Here is an 18,717-nt window from a genome sequence, read left to right on the forward strand (position 1 = left end):
AAACAGTATTGTGAAAATACATTAAAGAAATATTTTGAAAATTGCCCAAGGACAAACTTGCCTTTTCAAACTATGCATAGTCATGAAATATTTTTGACAGATGAGAAACAGTGCTACAGTAATCCACAGGTTTATGATTTATTTATTTTTTGAGAGAGGGTCTCGCTCGGGGCCAGGCGGGTGGCTCACGCCTGTAATCCCAGCAATTTGGGAGACCAAGGCAGGTGGAACAAGAGGTCAGGAGTACGAGACCAGCCTGACCAACATGGTGAAACTCTGTCTCTACTAAAAATACAAAAAAATTAGGTGGGCATGGTGGCGCGTGCCTGTAATCTCAGCTGCTCAGGAGACTGACGCAGGAGAATCACTTGAACCTGGGAGGCGGAGGTTGCAGGGAGCCGAGATCGCGCCATTGTACTGCAGCATACACGACAGAGGAAGACCCCGTGTCAAGAAAAAAAAAAAAAAAAGAGAGGGTCTTGCTGTCACCCAGGATGGAGTGCGGTGACATGATCATACCTCACTGCAGCCTCAAGCTCCTGGGCTAAAGTGATCCTCCCATACCAGCCTCTCAAGGAGCTGGGATTACAGACGCACACCACCATGCCCAGTTTGTACTTCCGATTTCTATTACAAGAAATTTCTCTTTCCTTAACATGTCTATAGTACTTAATTTATACCTGTCTTGCGTCACTCATCACCTTTTATCTTATTTTCATATTACTTACATATCTTTCTTACCAACCTTATTAGACTGAAATTCTTCTGCACATAGCAACTTACAAATACATGACAACAAATTCTCCATATATACCATCAAAAATAATTGTTAGAAATGTTTTACTGTAACAACACTATAAGAATCATCAAAGAATGTCAATAAGAAAAATGAATAACCCGCCCGGGCGCGGTGGCTCACGCCTGTAGTCCCAGCACTTTGGGAGGCCAAGGCAGGCAGATCACAAGGTCAGGAGTTCGAGACCAGCCTGGCCAACATGGTGAAACCCTGTCTCTACTAAAGATTCAAAAAATGAGCTAGGCATGGTGGTACGTGCCTGTAATCCCAGCTATTCAGGAGGCTGAGGCAGGAGAATCACTTGAACCTGGCTGCTGTGAGCTGAGACGGCGCCATTGCACTCCAGCCTGGGTGGCAGGGTGAGACTCCATCTCAAAAAAAAAAAAACAAAAAAGGAACCTATAATCCCACGACACTAATACAAGAATTCATTCCTCTTCTGAAATCTTATTTTCCACATATATTTTTACAGCAGCAATCAAAATGAGGTCATCATTAACTCAAATTTGAGTTCAGTAGGATAGAATTGGCCTCATGAAAAAATTTCAGTAAAGCTCAAATAATTGCTAGCTGTTCCAAAATTAGTCACTTATGATTATGCAGACATGCAGGTAAGGCCTAGAAAATAATATGTAAAATGCAAAACATGAAAATGATTTTGGGGGATAGTGGCATTGTAGATTTGTTGCAAATTTTTCATTTGTTAAAATAGTGAAGCTAAAATACTACCATAAGCTGAAAAAAAGTATTGTCTAATTAGACTCTCAAGAATTTTTAAAACATGAAATATTTTTAGCTCTTTAATGAATGCTTACTATGTGTCAGGCACTGTTCCAGGTGCTGAGGATAACGCTGTGAATAAAATCAACTTGCTGCTTTTATGAACTTTGCAACGTAATATGTAAAAGTGGAAAATATACAAAGCAAACAAGAGCATTTCTTTTAACGATAATGTGCTTTTTAGAAAACTGAACAGATCAATTGATACAAGTGTAAGACTGGGTTTGGGGGAACTACCTAAGATTGAAGGCTCTGAAAAAGCCCCTCTAAGGAGGTGACATTTGGGCCAAGATATAAACATGAAATATGCAAAAGGCTGGGAGAACCAGGCTGAGCACAAAGATCCTGAGGTAGGTGAGCCTAATGTATTCATGAATAGAGTGTAGTTAACTAGGTATGAGAGAAGGGCAAGGCTTAGATCACCTGGAGCCTTGAAGGTAAAGTGGTTTAAAAAGGGAAATTACGTGATCTGTGTTTTTCCCCTCTGAGCTTTCTTGTAATAATTATGAGTAGAAACAAGGAAACTATTAATACTCCAAGTGAGAGGGTGATAGGGGTTTGGAATCAGAGTGGTAGCAATGAGGATGGAAATAAATGGATTGATTCAAGACAGTTTGGAATCAGAAACAATAGAACTTATTGATCGGGTGTGTGAGAGAGACAGGATTCAAGGTTTCAGTTTGTGAAACCATTTACTCAGATGAGGAAAATCAGAGGAAGAAGTTCCGGCTTTTTTGAATATGTCGTTTGAAGTGCAAAGCTAAGTGGGAATGTTGACTTTCAACTTAATGAAGTCTCTCTATAAGCTTGTGGGGAAGGAGAGGAAACATGTTCCGTGTCTCTATTCTCCCAAAGGCTAACATCATGTCTCACACACATTATGCATGCAGTTTAAGTGTTTTTGAATGTTTTTAGGGTGGCTATTTGTTTTCAAGTTGAAACTCCTTTAAGACGGCAATTGTGTATCTACACAAAAACTTAAAAAGGGGGCCTTGGAACTTTCTGAGATTTTGCTAATGTCTAGGTGAATGACTTCTATGTGATTATATGGGGCTTTAGCTGCACAATATTTGTGCAGTGTTGAGACTGTCTCAAGTGAAGGTTACTTTTTTTGAGTGTAATTGTATAAAGGTGGGCTCAAAAGTTGTGAAAAAGATACATATACATATGGTTTACCATGAAAAGGCTAGGATTCCAGGCACATTTACAACCACAAAGGCATGAGACCAATCAAGAATGTGCTGCACCTGGATGACAAAGGCGCTAAGCGCCTCAAATGCAACAGTCAAAAGCCAACAAGCGGAAGCAACTCTTTCAGAAAAAGACTCCAGCCCAGCAAGAGGAGTGAGAACTTGCCTTAAAAAAAAAAAAAAAAAAAAGAAGAGGAAGAAGAAGAAAAAGAGGTCTGAGGAAGGAGGAAAATTATTTTTATTTACTGAACATCTTTTAAAGATTTCACACCACAGAACTGTGTCCTTTAATTCTTACAACGCTAAGAAAGGCATTATTCATATTCACCACCCTTTTTACGGGAGACAAAAGCTCACAGTATCTCGCTTTATCTCAACCTATTAAGAGCCAGAGCTATCCTCATACTCCAGGTCTGAGTCCTTGCCTCTCCCATTACCCACTACCAAAAGTATTTACACTTAATTGCAAGCAACGAGTACAGAAAAACTCAAAGAAGGAATGGAAGAAAACGCCACATCCACTGCTAAACCCTTAGGTCAGAATACGTCCGCGAGCCTTTCCAGGGCCAAAGCCTTAGATCTACCATGGTTGTCGCTTCCCCTCCAGTCCCTCGCTTTTCATCCCACTCACTGACAAAGAAAAGAAGGGGTTCACGCCGCGGTAATATAACCCAGCCTGACGGTGAGTCTGACGGCACAGAAGAGAAAGGTTCGCGACCCGCCCACACCCCTCTCTAGGTGGAAATGACAACTAAGGAAGGATATGAGGAGTCGGGGTAGGACGGATGGCAGTTCCCGGCGGCATAGTTCCTCTGGCCAGCTACTTAATTCTTCCAGGTGAACCGCGCTAGCCGGGACGGCGCGTTCCTGAGACATACTTTCGTCAAACAGCACACCTTCAAACCAATCCCGCCACAGCCCAGACCGGAAACTCACAGTCCCGCCACAGCCCAGAGCGGAAACTCACAGTCCAGCCAACCCTTGCGCTCTCTCCGCCGGCTCCAGAACCATAGAGAGGAGGACGGCTGGTTTCTTGGTGAGCCCGGGTCCCTCAAGGCCGGAAAGAAAGTCGGGCTTCTCTAGCCTCCGGAGGACTCGACTCGCTGGTGCACGATTTCAGTCCGGAGGAGGTGTCGTGAGATGAGCTTTTTCAGACGCGCGATCCCAGGACGTGCCGGGAAGCTAGCATTCTCAGGTCTGGATCACTGTAAACATTACATTCAAATGGGGAGGTGAGGGCCAGAAGTCCCAGATTTGCTACCCATGGGGTTTTAAGATTGCACTTCTAGGGTCGGATTTGTCCTGGGACCTGCAGCCGGAAGTGACTCCGAGCCTTGCAGCGTGATGGGAGAGAAAAGATGCGCCTTCCTAGCCGCTGGACTGGGTGACCCTCCTCTCCCCCGAATTGTAAATCTTGTGTAAAGGGAATAAAGATCCCACTTGCCAGAACTGTAAAAACAGAGGCAGATGGTATAGTGTCTAGCGCAGTGGATAGAAGATTCTCAATAAAGTTGCTTCTGATTTCTACAGGCCTCTCCAAACTACCGCATTGCCCTAGTTTGCGTTCGCTCTGTCATCAAATTAGTCTTTACTAATTATTTCCAAATTACCCCCACTTCCATACACTTAGGGCTGCTGTTCTCGACTAAATGTTTGGAGTGAAGTCTTGGATGAACTTACACACACCAGACCATACCTATGCATGTTTTTAAAGGGACGCCCACTTATCAAAATAAAATATTGTACGTCTTTTGTAAAAGACAGAAGTGAAGTTATTTTGGAAGCTTAGGGGGTGAATATGGTTGGACACAGTCAAGACAGCTGAAAGATGGCAAGTAACTAGGCCGTCCTGTCTGAATATCTTGGACTTTATGTTTGTCCAGGTGGTGGTGGTGGTTGCTGCTGCTGTTCTTCTGTTTGTTTTTATAGCTGATTTTCTTCTCCCACTTTTGAACCCTTAAGGTGTATATGAGCGTCCAAATCTCTTTCTCTCTCTCTCTTCCCCACAACTTTTTTAGAAAAGGCAACTGTATGGTGGGGCGGGGAGGGATTGGGGATGGCTGTTTAATATTACACTTTAGTGAAATGTGCCATTTTGCTTTAATCATCATTTTCTTTCTGTTTTTTTTCTTTCCAGAGTTACATGGAAAGAGGACCGAAGACGTCTAAAAAGTAATTTGGAAATACCTCTAAATGTTTGTTACCATGTATAAGCTGCTAAAGAGAAATTGGGCCCAACAAAATTAATTGAATAATTGAGGCAGGTTTGTGTGTGTCATCAAATTCTATCCAGAAGTTGAAGAATCTGAATTTAACAATCGTGTGCATTTAATAAGAGGATGACCTTTCAGTTTAATTTCACTATAGAAGACCATCTGGAAAATGAATTAACACCCACTGGAGATGGAGCTTTGACCCTGGATTCCTCAAAAGAGCTGTCAGTCTCAGAAAGTCAAAAAGGAGAAGACAGGGACAGAAAATGTTCTGCAGAACAATTTGACTTGCCTCAGGGTCACTTGTGGGAACATAAGTCAATGGAAAATGCAGCTCCCTCTCAAGACACAGACAGTCCACTCAGTGCAGCCAACAATTCAAGTAACTTGGAGCCATATGGAAAACAGCCCTCCTTGAGAGCTGCTAAAGAGCATGCTATGCCTAAAGATTTAAAGATGTTAGAAAATAAAGTCATAGAAACATTACCAGGTTTCCAGCATGTTAACTTCTCAGTAGTGAAAACCATCTTGTTGAAAGAGAACTTCCCTGGAGAAAACATAGTTTCAAAAAGCTTTTCTTCTCACTCTGATCTGATTACAGGTGTTTATGAAGGAGGCTTAAAAATCTGGGAATGTACCTTTGACCTCCTGGCTTATTTCACAAAGGCCAAAGTGAAATTTGCCGGGAAAAAAGTCTTGGATCTTGGTTGTGGATCAGGTTTACTGGGTATAACTGCATTCAAGGGAGGGGCCAAAGAAATTCACTTTCAAGATTATAACAGTATGGTGATTGATGAAGTAACCTTAGCTAATGTAGTAGCTAATTCCACTTTGGAAGATGAAGAAAATGATGTAAATAAGCCAGATCTGAAAAGATGCAAGAAACCAAAAGTAACACAAGAACTATATAAATGCCGATTTTTTTCTGGTGAGTGGTCTGAGTTTTGTAAGCTTGTACTAAGCAGTGAAAAACTTTTTGTAAAATATGATCTCATTCTCACCTCAGAAACCATTTACAACCCAGATTATTACAGTAATTTGCACCAGACTTTCCTTAGACTGTTAAGTAAAAATGGACGTGTACTTTTGGCTAGCAAAGCACATTATTTTGGTGTAGGTGGAGGTGTTCACCTCTTTCAGAAGTTTATAGAAGAAAGGGATGTTTTTAAGACCAGAATACTCAAAATAATTGATGAAGGATTGAAGCGGTTCATAATTGAAATAACTTTTAAGTCTCCCGGTTAATATTCACTGAGTAACCAAAATGAAATAAACAGAAGGACCAAAAATTTGAGTGTTTGATTTCTGTCTTGCTATTAATTTTTCTGAATTTTTGATGTTTGTTTAGTTTATCCAAATCATAAGTGAGCTGTGTTAGCAATCTTGTACTCACTAGGTGAAACTGAGAAAATATCCTTGTGCATTTGATGAGATCTCCTGGGAAATCATTTTGTAGCAAATTCTGGTATTCTCCATCTTCATTCTATTTGACCTTTTTACCATCTTTGACATTACATGAAATTGTACCCAGGAAATCCTGCCATTTCTTCTCTCAAGTCTCTGAATTTCTTCCTGCTCTTTGTTAGTTCCTGGTTCACGTGAAGTGTCTGATCAGATCACTATGCCATTAATATACATCACTAAATATTAGGTTTGAAGGCCTTAGGTAAATAGGAAGAGGTTTTTGTTTCATTTTGTTTTTATATTCATTTACCTTGTATAGTAAGGATCAGAATGGTGAGAATTTAACTAAATTCACATGGAGATGAGGAAATAAAGGGAATCTGTGATAGAGTATAAAAGTGATGCAGAGAACTTGTACTACTTTAGGTTTACTCCTTATAGCCAAGTAAGAGATCCTGCAGTCTTGGTAGGAGGAAAAAGAAAAAGAAAGGAGAATTCTAGATTTGGGGGAGTATAGACTTCTCACCAGTTGTTAAATAGTAGGAAAGAAAGGAGAAAGTGTTTTGTTGATTCAAATGCAAAAAATTTCACATTTTACTTCATTGGGAATTGGGATCGGCCTTGCTCTCTATAACAACAGTAAAATTGACAGCATTTTTTTCTTTCTTGGAAGTAGCTAAAATAATCGGACGTCATGGATTCAATTAAATGTGATATTTACTGGACATTTACGGTTAACTAGGTAGTTTGTATAGCATCTTGCATAATACTTAAAACCTTATGAGGTATATGTTATCTCCATTTTAGTAGTGATCATAATAGCTAACAGTATTTAGCATTTAGTGTAAACAGAAGACCTTTATATATCTTAACATTAAATATTCATAACTGCCCTATAAGACTCCAAGAAGTTAATTGATTTGCTCCCAATCACATTTCTCACCTTGAGCCAGAATCTGAAGTCTTAAAAGTCTTTACGCGCTTTCATCATCCAGTGGTCTCAACTCTACCAATGCCTATTTTCATCACAAATATTTCTTAGCACCCTCTTACTACTCTAGAATGAGAGTCATAGTTAAGGAACCTTACATACATTATTAAAAAGTATATTCCTCGTTTATATATAATTATATGTGATATTCACAACTCTAATATGAAGAAAGTAATTTATAATCAAATAATTTATATCTCATCAGATACACACACAGGTGTAGCTACACAGAAGACACGCAGCAGCCAGATGCTTATACCTAGGAACAGGGGTCCCTGATGCCCAGGCCATGGACCAGTACTGGTCCGTGGCCTGTTAGGAACCGGGATGCACAGCAGGCGGTGAGTGGTAAGCAAGTGAGTATTACTGCCTGAGCTCTGTCTCCTGTCAGATCAGCAGCTGTGTTAGATTCTCGTAGGAGTGCACACCCTATTGTGAACTGCACATGTGAGGGATCTAGGTTGCACACTCCTTGTGAGAATCTAATGCCTGATGATCTGAGCTGGAACAGTTTCATCCTGAAACCACTCCCCTGCCCAGCCCTTCATGGAAAAATTATCTTCCACAAAACTGGTCCCTGGTGCCAAAAAGGTTAGGGACCACTAACCTAGAGTACCATTACTGAAAATGCCACAGCTACAATTCCAGACTTACCTACTAGGTAAGGTAGAACAAGTTGGCCTTGACAGCTGGATTGGGGAATTGAGGTACAAATCACTGGATAGAGGCTCGTAATACAATAATCAGTTTCAATGATTTTGAGACAAATAGGTATCTCTCAATTCTCCGAGAGAATTAGACTTTTAATGAGGTCTCATCCAGGAGGCCCATTCAGGAACAGCAGAGACACAGCCTCTAACTAGGGGCTCAGGACAATTTCACTTCCCAGGGAGAGGGTTCAACAAGTGCAGAAAGGATCAAAGCAGAAGCCCAGTCATGGGAACTAGATAATTTGGGGCATTAAAGATAAATTTGGGGCTGGGCACGGTGGCTCACACCTGTAATCCCAGCACTTTGGGAGGCCGAGGTGGGCAGATCACCTGAGGTCAGGAGTTCGAGACCACCCTGACCAACATGGAGAAATCCTGTGTCTACTAAAAATATGAAATTAGGTGGGCTTGGTGGTACATGCCTGTAACCCCAGCTATTCGGGAGGCTGGGGCAGGAGAATCGTGAGAATCGCTTAAACCCAGGAGGCAGAGGTTGCAGTGAGCCAAGGTTGCACCACTGCACTTCAGCCTAGGCAACAGGGAAAGACTCTGTCTCAAAAAAAAAAAGTAAAAGGAAAAAAAAAAGATAAATTTGGGGGTATCAAACAGCCCAAAGTGAACACACCTACCCAAGATAGCTGGCAGCAAAAGGGACTTGGGACACAAATTATGGCTACAAATCCAGAAAACAGATACATAGCTTTCTCATGTAACAGTGTAATTTAATCATTTAAGGGTTATGATACTTTGGGTTAAAATTCCATTTCTCCATCTGTAAAACAAAGTTTATAATACTATATCCCTAGCAGAGTTCTTTGAAGATTAAGAGTTAAGCATTTATCTTGGTTCCTATCAAGTTTCCTATGTATAAGTGGAAATTATTATTTTTGATAATTCTTACTATTTAGTCACCTGTTTTCTGAATCAGATAGGAAGTCCTGCTCACATTTGTTAAAAATGGTGTTTGTACCTTTACAGTATACAAATCTCTGTTCAGAACTTGAAGAAACCACTAAGTTCTAGGCCTTGCTCTGCCCACCATTAATCTCCACTCTCTCTCATCCCATTCCCCTCCCCACTCCTCACCTCCGCATTCCTAAATTGTCTTTTGTGTAAGCTTTGGTTGCAGATTATTTAGGATGAAGAAGAGTGCATCTTGTAAATTTGCTTCTAAAACCTAGTCACGTATGTGCTGTGTTCTGCCTTTAAACTGCCCATTTCTCAGATGTGCCTGTCCTCTAAGTTCCAGTTTTCATGTCCCACAGATGACGTTCTGTCCATGTTTCAGAAACTCATGGAACCGTGTCTGTGCTAAGCGTTGTGACTTCACTGTGTCAAATGTGATGGCCAGTGACACATCTGCTGTAGGGTCTGTCAGGTGGATAAGTATCAGCGTTTCATCTAGAGAATGAGATTTTCGAGAAGATTAAACCTATCTTCACTTTTCAATGCCCTCCATAGTATTTTCTTCAGGTGCTTACTAAATGGTCATTTGAAAAAGAGGAATAGCAAGGAAACTCAGACTCCATGAACTTGATTATTTGCCTCCACTTTAGCTGGGACATTTTGAATTTTTCATACCATGTTTATGATGGCATTGTGATTGCTGATAATAAGGTTTTCTTTGGATGAAAGTACACATTTAAAATTGCCATCATAACTAGTGCAGCCCAGGAGAGAAGTTGCTCTGTGCTTTGTAAGAATCCTTTATTGCAGTCGAGGGATGCAGCTTCTATATAGCCCGGATGGTTGGGGGAAGCCATAGTACATTTATAACTACTAGAAATCCAATTTCTGCCTTTTCAAGGAATTAAAAGGAGTGTCATCATCTATACGGGAGGTTATCTAACAAAAGTGCTTTTCCTATTTGAAAGAAACTATGTAAAAATTACAATGACAAAGAAAAACTTTATAACTTAAATATTACCAAAGAAAGTGGGGCATTTTACCCCTCACAGAGCAAGGTAGTGGTCAATTTGTGATCTGCAAAAAAAAGATATGATGCAGGGATACTGTAGCTGTCCTTTTCCATTTACTGGTGGGATGAAAAAAGTGGATGTAAAGGCTTGCCTTTGGCAGTAATGTTGACCCTTGAACAACATGGGGACAGGGGTGCCCACCCCCATGCAGTTGAAAATTGACATACAATTTTTGACTCCTCAAAAACTTAACCACTAATAGCATACTGTTGACCTGAAGCCTTACAGATAACATAAACAGTCATCTAAGAATATTTTGTATATCATATGTATTATAGATTGTATTCTTACAATAAATTCTTTTGTATGTCATAGGTATTATAGATTGTATTCTTACAATAAATTAAGCTGGAGAGAAGAAAGTGTTAAAAAATTAGGAGGAAGAAAAATATATTTACTATGTCTTCATGCTTGTCATCTTCAAGTAGACTTCAAGTATCTTTGAGTAGACTGAGGAGGAGGAGGAAGAGGATTGGTTGATCTTACTGTCTGAGGGGTGGCAGAGGTGGAAGAAAATCTGCATATAACTGACCATGCAATTCTAATCCGTGTTGTTCAAGGGTCAATTGTATATATGTTAAGCCTTTACAATAGAATTGCATGTACTTAGTCTCATGAATCCCCAAATGCCTTGGCTGTGCTGCTGGTAGACTGCGTGGTTCACAGTACAAAGATAAAGATGCTCCTTCCTCCAAGTAGATTTGGCCCCATGATAGGGGGAATGGTGGGGTAAGTCAAACAAAATCTGTTTTTAGCCCCACTTGCCCTTTCAACTCTTCTTAGTCATCGTGTGTCTTAGTACTACAAACTTCCACAGTCTTCCAACTGATAAGATATAGGAAAATGGACAAAAAGTGATCAACATGAAAAAAAAAAACGATGTAACATACATCACATGTAGGAAGGGGGCTGTAAGACATAGGTTTTTCTTCTCGCAATGATTTGGTGCTCACAAGAGCCATTCCATTGAGGACATCCAGCATGACAAAATGGAATAAAGTTTTAGTAATCCCATTGTGCAGTAGATTGTTAAAGAAAAAATGGTTCAATGATATTTGTTAAAGCATGGAAAGGCAGACTTTATTCATTACCACTGAAATAGGTATAGGGACCATGGCAATGGGATTTTGCAGTAGGGGAGAGAAAATAGGCTTAACTGCAGAGTATGGGCAAGTGGGAATTTATAGCCAAGGAGCAAGGTGGGTCAAGGGGTCAGTGAATGAAAAAACACTAAGAGGAAGCATCAAGGGTAAGGAGGATTCTAACCTAACAGAACCTAACAGAATTCTTGCTGAAGATAAGCCAGACATTACTAGGGAGGCAGATAATGACTTTTGAGGTGGGGATTCTTGCTAAACTGACTTAGCAGAGTTCTTTACTAAAACTGGATTTTACAAAAAGGTCCACAGATAGGCATAAGAGAAAGCCCAGAAGCCTAACTAAATTTTGGCCAAGAAAAGAATCTGTCAAGGTGAATGCAGAGTTTGAACTAGAAATTAGGGCTACAGAAGAAAGTATTCTTGTGTGAGCCTCCCACCACTACACACTGCACACTGCACACTGCACCCTGCACCCTGCACCCTGCACCCTGCAGTGAAAGCATCAAAATGAGCGTGAAGTCAGATGGCTGCTGAAATCTGTCCCTATCACCCCATTCAAGAGTCTTAGATGTTCTCTGCCTGTCCTGGCTACACTGCAGCAGTGGCAGCATAGTTCTGAAAGCCTCCAAACATAATCCAGTTAGCCACACAGTATCTGTGTAGCTCTAGTAATTTTCAAAGTCTACTCTCAAACCTCCAGCAGGTCTCCACCAGTCAAGTTCTACTACTGGTCTCAGTATAGCGGTCACAGATCATTCAGTCAGCTCAGTCACCTCTCAGATCTTCCTAAGGCTACAGAGGAGAAATCAATATGCTTCACAATGTGTAGACAACAAACTTGTCCACTGCAAGATCCTGAAAATTTTATTCAAAGAGATAAATAGGAAAAAAAATATTTCTATTCTGTCATGTCTGGTCAAGACTTGTCCAGATTCTTCTTTCTGTGTGTCTAAAATGTCCTAGAGCTCAAAATATTTCTAGATCTCTGCTATTTTAGGATAAATAACTTCTCGTGAATTTCTGTAAATTAGATGCTGTACTTATTTTAAATTGCATGAAAAAAGTATTCAGTGTGTGGGCATTTTTTTAAAGGGAGAATGTGTGTGGAAAGGTAGACTAATGCCTAGAAATTCAGAACACAGCCAGTCAGCTCAGTGGCACAGCAAATTGTCATTAACCAATCTCTATGCCACCTTTTTTATTATCATTGCTATTCTACCTTTGTGTTTTAAAGATCTTCAGAGGAAAGCACATTTTTAATGATTTGCTTTTCTTCCCTAAGCTTTCCACAGATTAAACTCTGCATCCTGTTTGCTTTGCTGTGTTCAAGCTTCTCCAGGATTTTTACAATAAGAACCAAAAAGATTCTTACTTCTATGGAAAATACCTCAGATATGCATTTTCTTGGAAAGGTGGTCAGATGTTTTGAATATTATGCATTTTATTTCCTTTAACACAAAACACATTCAAGCCTGTATTTTAAATATTAAAATAACCACTCATTTAACTTTGTGACTAGCTTTCATTTTCCCAAAGTAGGAAAAAAATATTATTTATATACCCTCCCTCAAAATACTTCAGAAACTCTTGTGCCTTACCTCCTAACATAGTTCAACATAAAGAGAAATAACTTTAATTACAGTTGAAATCATTAGAGATTCTTAAGTTTTTGGTAATTTTAATTAGGTTCACTATCATCTATTACTGTCAAATAGATATTTTACGTGATTGCTTAAAAAGAAATGACAAAACCAAATATAAAAACCTGAATGTAAATTATTTTACCCATAATTGGTCTAAAAAAAATCCTGGATCAGCCCAGTATTTGATTACATTGATATGCACAGGAGACAGGGAAATACAGGTTCCCTGGTAAAGGCCCCACCTTCAAGTCTGAAAATCCATAGCACTAAGAGAGAAGAGGCATTCCCGTTTTTTGCACCTAAAAAGTTCCCTTTTGACCTGCCATGCCCCTTATTGTGTACCATATAAACCCCAAACCCCAGGCTCCAGAGGGAGACAGGCAGATGAATGGCAGAACAGCATGGCAGAGAAGGGGAGAAGAGGAGCATCTGAACGTCGAGAGGCTGGGGATGATTGGTGAGGAGATTGACTGCTGGACGGCCAAACTCCAGGAGAATATCATCTTCTCACTCCATCCCCCTTCCAGCTCCCCATCCATGCCACTGAGAGCCACCTCCACCACTCCATAAAACTCCCACATTCATCCTTCAAGGCCATGTGTGACCTGATTCTTCCTGGATGCCAGACAAGGACCTGGGTACCAAGAAGAAACTGAGCTGGTTAATGCTTAAGCTGCAGACAGCAAAGCTGAAAGAACACACTGTAACACATGCCTACTTGGGCTTCAGGAGTTGCAGACACCCACCTCTAGACAGTACCATGGGGCCAGAACCCAAAGAGCTCTCCCAGCTCCTGCACCTTCCCGCCTGTGTGCTCCCCTCCTATAAGGGGTTTGAGCTCATGGTGGCCCAGCAGAGAGCCACACCCCTGTCACACATCCTGCGAGGGGGGCCAGGTAACTCTGCCATCTCAACATGTACACAAAGTTTTTATTTCTCTGGGGCATTTTTGTGGTAGGAAGAATTGAGCCCCTCCCAGGTGCCACTTCCTACATGTCAGTCCCTTTGTGTTTATTTTTCTCCAATACTGGCAGATTAAACAGAATTCTGCCTTACACTAAAGCTCAAACACATTCTCATCCCATCAAGAATGCACTGAGTACTTACTATGAGTAGAGAAGATAATTTCCATTTTCAATTATTCCTGTAAAAAAAAAATTACCATTTATAAGAAAGTTTACTCTTGTGTTGTATAGTAACTCAACGCACTTCCCTTTCCACTTCATTTCTCCTGGATCTCCTATGAAAAGCTGTGTGATTAACAGAAAAGACCCGGGGTCTATTTGTGTTCTGTGTGTGCCTCTTTTACTGTGACTTGTACATTTCCTTTGTTAGTCAAGGGACTTTGTCAAATTTAATTTATGAAGGTTCGGAGATTAACTAATGGGAAACAGAACAATAAGTAACTGACAGCTTTGGACTCAAGCCTTCTCAGAAAAAGAGAAATGTATTAAAGCAAGCAAGCAAGCAAACAGACAAACAAAATTGGATGGAAGGAAGAGAAAAGAGATAAAGAATGATAGAGAAACACATATGGAATTGCATGAATGAAAATTTAGAGCAGCAGAAAAAGTGCTGGGGAAAAAAAAATGGTAGAGCCCAAGGAAAAAGACCAGGCAATCAGGGAGTCAAGGGGTTGCCCGCAATTCACACAATATTTTGCGAACTTTTAAAACAAGTGACTGTGGGAGATTGCTGGTGACTCATGGTGGTGGAGACAATCAAGAAACAGGGTTGGCAAGAGTGCAAGGAGAGGCCCTTGATGACAGCCCCAGTGACCTTGTTGCACCCTCCATTTGACCTCAGTTGGAGTTTGGGATTGTGGAACAACACTGCTGAACTTTTTATGTAGAATAATCCACACCCCAGTTTACTTGAGGCAGTGCTGAAGTATGCATCTGATTTAACATTCTAGCATTCTTAAAAGTGTATTGATTATGACCAGGCATGGTGGCTCATGCCTGAGATCCCAGCATTTTGGGGGACCTTGGTGGGAGGATCTCTCTAGCCCAGGAGTTCAAGACCAGCCTGGGCAACATAGGGTGGCCCTGTCTCTACAAAGAATTAGAAAGTTAGCTGGGCATGGTGACACATACCTGTGGTCTCAGCTATGTGGGAAGCTGATGTGGAAGGATAGCTTGAGCCTGGGAGTTCAAACCTGCAGTGAACCGTGGTCATGCCACTCCATTCCAGCCAGGGTGACAGAGCGAGACCCTGTCTCAAAAAATGATGATAAGTGTGTTGATTATCATCATGTGTATACCAATTCTGTAACACCATTCTTAATCTTATAACTTTGTTGAGTGAGTCATGATTTTAAAACAATCACTCAATAAATAAATATTAACTTAAAATAATGTGTCAAGCACTGGGTTTGCAAATAGAATCTAAAGTTAAAATGATGCATTCTGTGCTTTTGGGGAGCTTCCAATCTAGGGTGGAAATACACAAGTGAACCTCTTGTGAGAATGCTTTACATACTGTGTAGGTTTCTGATAGGGTCATCCTTTTGAGCTGTAGAGTAAGACTATATCCCTATAATAGGGTGTATATGGAAAAAAGTTGAAGAGGAAGAGGATGAGTGGATATTTCTCAGTATAAACCATCTCCTGGTGACTTAGTAGATTTTCAAATGGAAGTAAAACTTAGAAAGTTGATCAAAGAGCTAGGAAATCTTGCTTGTTTTTTGACTCTGAACTTTAAGAATTGAGACAGTTCCTGACAGTGAGAGAACAGATGGTCTCTGCTAACTGTAGGCAGGCAATGGGGGATCAAAAGCTAAAGATGAGCAACATAAATCTCATAAGAAAAATATCAGTAGAACACTCTTCCCCTTTTCAATAAGAGCCTCCCCTGCATTGCCAACCCCAAAGGCCAGCAATTTTGTTTTGTTAGGAGAAATGACTAGTTTCCTTAATAACATATATATGAAAAACAACTAATATGAAGAAGACTAGAATAATGACAAGTCACCTGGGACAGTGCTAAGATAGAGGAGTCAGTGGGGAAAGACTTCTCAGAAGAGATAACACTTGATCTCACACTTACATGTAAGCAGATTTTAATCAGACTAATAGGGGAGTGGGATTGGAAGGGTGGTGAGCTGAGTGCTTAACAGGCAGAAAGACTAGTCTGTGAAAAAGCACTGAACTTGGAGAGCATGTTAATTTATTAATTCATGAATTAATGAATTGCACCCAGGAGTTCAATATGTATTGAGCACCTACTATGTGCCAAGGAAATTCCAAGGTGCTGGGTTCTAGGAGAGTCTGCATTTCCAATAGGTCCCATGTGATCCTGATGCTTGTAGATAATGAATAGCAATATAAGTAGCAAAGCTACAAATCACTGAACTGTATGACCTCAGTCAGAGATGAAGCTGGTTCAGTGACTGATGAAAGACCTTCCAATTCTTTATTTTTCCTGTGTCAATGAAAAAAGCCAAACTATAAAATATTTAAAGAAGTTTACTATGAGCCAGATATGAGTGACCAAGGTCTGAGGCACAGTCTCATGAGTTCCTGAAAACACGTGCCCAAGGTGGTTGGGTTACAGCTTGATACTATACATTTTAGGGGAACAGAAGTTACGGGCAGATATCAGTCAACACATATAAGGTGTACATTGGTTTAGTCCAGAAAGGTGGGATAACTCAAAGGAGTGGAGCTTTTAAGTCATAGGTGGATTCAAAGACTCTCTGATTGGCAATTGGTTGAAAGAGTTAAGTTATTATCTAAAGACCTGGAATCAGTAGAAACTAATGTCTGGGTTAAGATAAGGAGTTTTGGACACTAAGGGCCTTATTATGTTGATGAAGCCTCTAGATAGCAGCTTCAGAGAGAATAGATGATAAATGTCTCGTGCTGGGCACAGTGGCTAACACCTGTAATGCCCCAGCACTTTGGGAGGCCAAGGTGGGTGGATCACGAGGTCAGGAGTTCAATACCAGCCTGGCCAACATGGTGAAACCCTGTCTCTACTAAAACTACAAAAATTAGCTGGGCATAGTGGCATGGATCTGTAATCCCAGCTACTCGGGAAGCTGAGGCAGGATAGTTGCTTGAACCTGGGAGGTGAAGGTTGCAGTGAGCTGAGATCATGCCACTGCATTCCAGCCTGGGCAACACAGCAAGACTCCACCTCAAAAAACAAAACAAAACAAAAAAAGATGATAGCCTCTTAGTTAAATCTGTCCTGGATCAGTAAAAGACTTGGAAAGGGAAGGAGATTCTGTACAGAATGTCAGCTTTCCCCACAAGAGACAGCTTTGCAGGGCCATTTCAAAATATATCAAAGAAATACATTTTGGGATAAAATACCTCGATTTCTTCCAGGGCCTGGCTCTCTGCTACAAAGAGTCTGGCTTTTCAGTCTTAAGATCTGTGTTTTAATGTCAATGCTGACATTCAGTTGTGCCTGAATTCCAAAGGGAGGAGAGAAGAAGGAGTCATGTTGGGCTTCCCCCACCCACCCCCAATCCTGGCCAAAACTAGTTTTTCAGCTTTACTTTAGTATTCCTTTGGCTGAGAGAAGGAGTCCATTCAATTGGTTGGGGGACTTAGAATTTTATTTTTGTTTTATACCTGTTGAAATTTGCCATCAAATATTATCAAAATTTCATCTTACCAATCTAAATTACATGTTCTATAGACACTTGTAAAAATTGGCATTTTTTTTAAAACAGTCTATCACAGTTTAGCACTTTAGTTTTACATTTCATTGAGAAATAATTTTTTTTAAAAAAGTTTAGTCTTTGAAAAACCTGCGGGCTGGGTGCAGTGGCTCACGCCTGTAATCCCAGCACTTTGGGAGGCTGAGGAGGATGATTCATGAGGTCAGGAGTTCAAGACAAGGCTGGTCAAGATGGTGAAACCCCATCTCTACTAAAAATACAAAAATGAGCTATAGGCAGTGGTAGGCACCTGTAATCCCAGCTACTTGGGAGGCTGAGGCAGGAAAATTGCTTGAACCCAGGTGGCAGAGGTTACAGTGAGCCAAGATCGCACCACTGCACGCAAGCCTGGGTGATAGAGTAAGACTCCATCTCAGAAAAGAAAAGAAAAACCTGCATACACTCATGGTTGAAGGAAAATACTGCTTTTCCTACCTGTTAAGCCCACCTTGGATTTCACTTATCACACATAATGATCAATCTGTGAAGTGTTTGTTTCTTGTAAGCATGTGACTGTGATGCAAGGCTGGTTTAACACACACAAATCAATAAACGTAATCTATCACATAAACAGAACCAATGACAAAAACCACATGATTTTCTCAATAGAGGCAGAAAAGTCCTTTGACAAAATTCAACAGCCTTTCATGCTAAAAAACTCTCAATTAACTAGGTATTGATGGAATATATCTCAAAATAATAAGAGCTATTTATGACAAATCCACAGCCAATGGCATACTGAATGGGCAAAAACTGGAAGCATTCCCTCTGAAAATTGGCACAAGACAGGGATGCTCTCTCTCACCACTCCTATCCAACATAGTGTTGGAAGGTCTGGCCAGGGCAATCAGGCAAGAGAAAGAAATAAAGGGTATTCAATTAGGAAAAGAGGAAGTCAAATTGTCTCTGTTTGCAGATGACATGATTGTCTATTTAGAAAATCCCATCGTCTCAGCCCAAAATCTCCTTAAACTGATAAGCAACTTGAGCAAAATCTCAGGATACAAAATCAATGTGCAAAAATCACAAGCATTCCTATACACCAATAACAGACAGAAAGCCAAATCATGAGTGAACTCCCATTCACAATTGCTACAAAGAGAATAAAATACCTAGGAATCCAACTTACAAGATATGAGAAGGAATTCTTCAAGGAGAACTACAAACCACTGCTCAATGAAACAGAAGAGGACAAAAACAAATGGAAGAATATTCCATGCTCATGGATAGGAAGAATCA

The 18,717-nt window shown here is 40.5% G+C and overlaps 2 protein-coding genes across 11 annotated transcripts in view; one reads left to right on the forward strand and one right to left on the reverse strand.

The window, feature by feature from the left end:
- FIRRM (FIGNL1 interacting regulator of recombination and mitosis) overlaps positions 1 to 3,765 on the reverse strand; it is a 57,827-nt gene extending 54,062 nt beyond the window's left edge. For 5 of the 9 annotated variants that reach the window (XR_007724168.1, XR_007724169.1, XM_050783760.1 and 2 more), the window contains exon 1: positions 3,532 to 3,755. Coding sequence is in view for 3 of the 9 variants with exons in the window: in XM_050783760.1 (XP_050639717.1) it covers positions 3,532 to 3,642 (111 nt within the window). In the remaining 6 variants the exon portion in view is untranslated. Of the gene's footprint in view, positions 1 to 1,611; positions 2,893 to 3,531 lie in introns of those variants that run through there. The other 4 variants (XM_050783822.1, XM_050783781.1, XM_050783832.1 and 1 more) reach the window with 3 other exon arrangements.
- METTL18 (methyltransferase like 18) lies at positions 3,738 to 7,716 on the forward strand. 2 transcript variants are annotated; one of them, XM_050784044.1, is made up of 3 exons: positions 3,738 to 3,961; positions 4,904 to 5,907; positions 7,580 to 7,716. In XM_050784044.1, the coding sequence occupies exons 2-3, from the start codon at positions 5,106 to 5,108 to the stop codon at positions 7,651 to 7,653; spliced, it is 876 nt and encodes a 291-aa protein (XP_050640001.1). In that variant the 5' UTR covers positions 3,738 to 3,961; positions 4,904 to 5,105; the 3' UTR covers positions 7,654 to 7,716. The 2 variants fall into 2 exon arrangements, with proteins under 2 accessions (XP_050640001.1, XP_050639991.1); XM_050784034.1 differs by lacking the exon at positions 7,580 to 7,716 and having other exon boundaries at positions 4,904 to 6,268.
- The last annotated feature ends 11,001 nt before the right edge of the window (positions 7,717 to 18,717 follow it).

This window comes from Macaca thibetana, chromosome 1 (genome assembly GCF_024542745.1).
Source record: "Macaca thibetana thibetana isolate TM-01 chromosome 1, ASM2454274v1, whole genome shotgun sequence".
Classification (NCBI taxonomy): Eukaryota; Metazoa; Chordata; class Mammalia; order Primates; family Cercopithecidae; genus Macaca; species Macaca thibetana.

Bases quoted from the DNA above. Each gene is read 5' to 3' on its own strand.
- METTL18 (XM_050784034.1), top strand. From the start codon at position 5,106: ATGACCTTTCAGTTTAATTTCACTATAGAAGACCATCTGGAAAATGAA.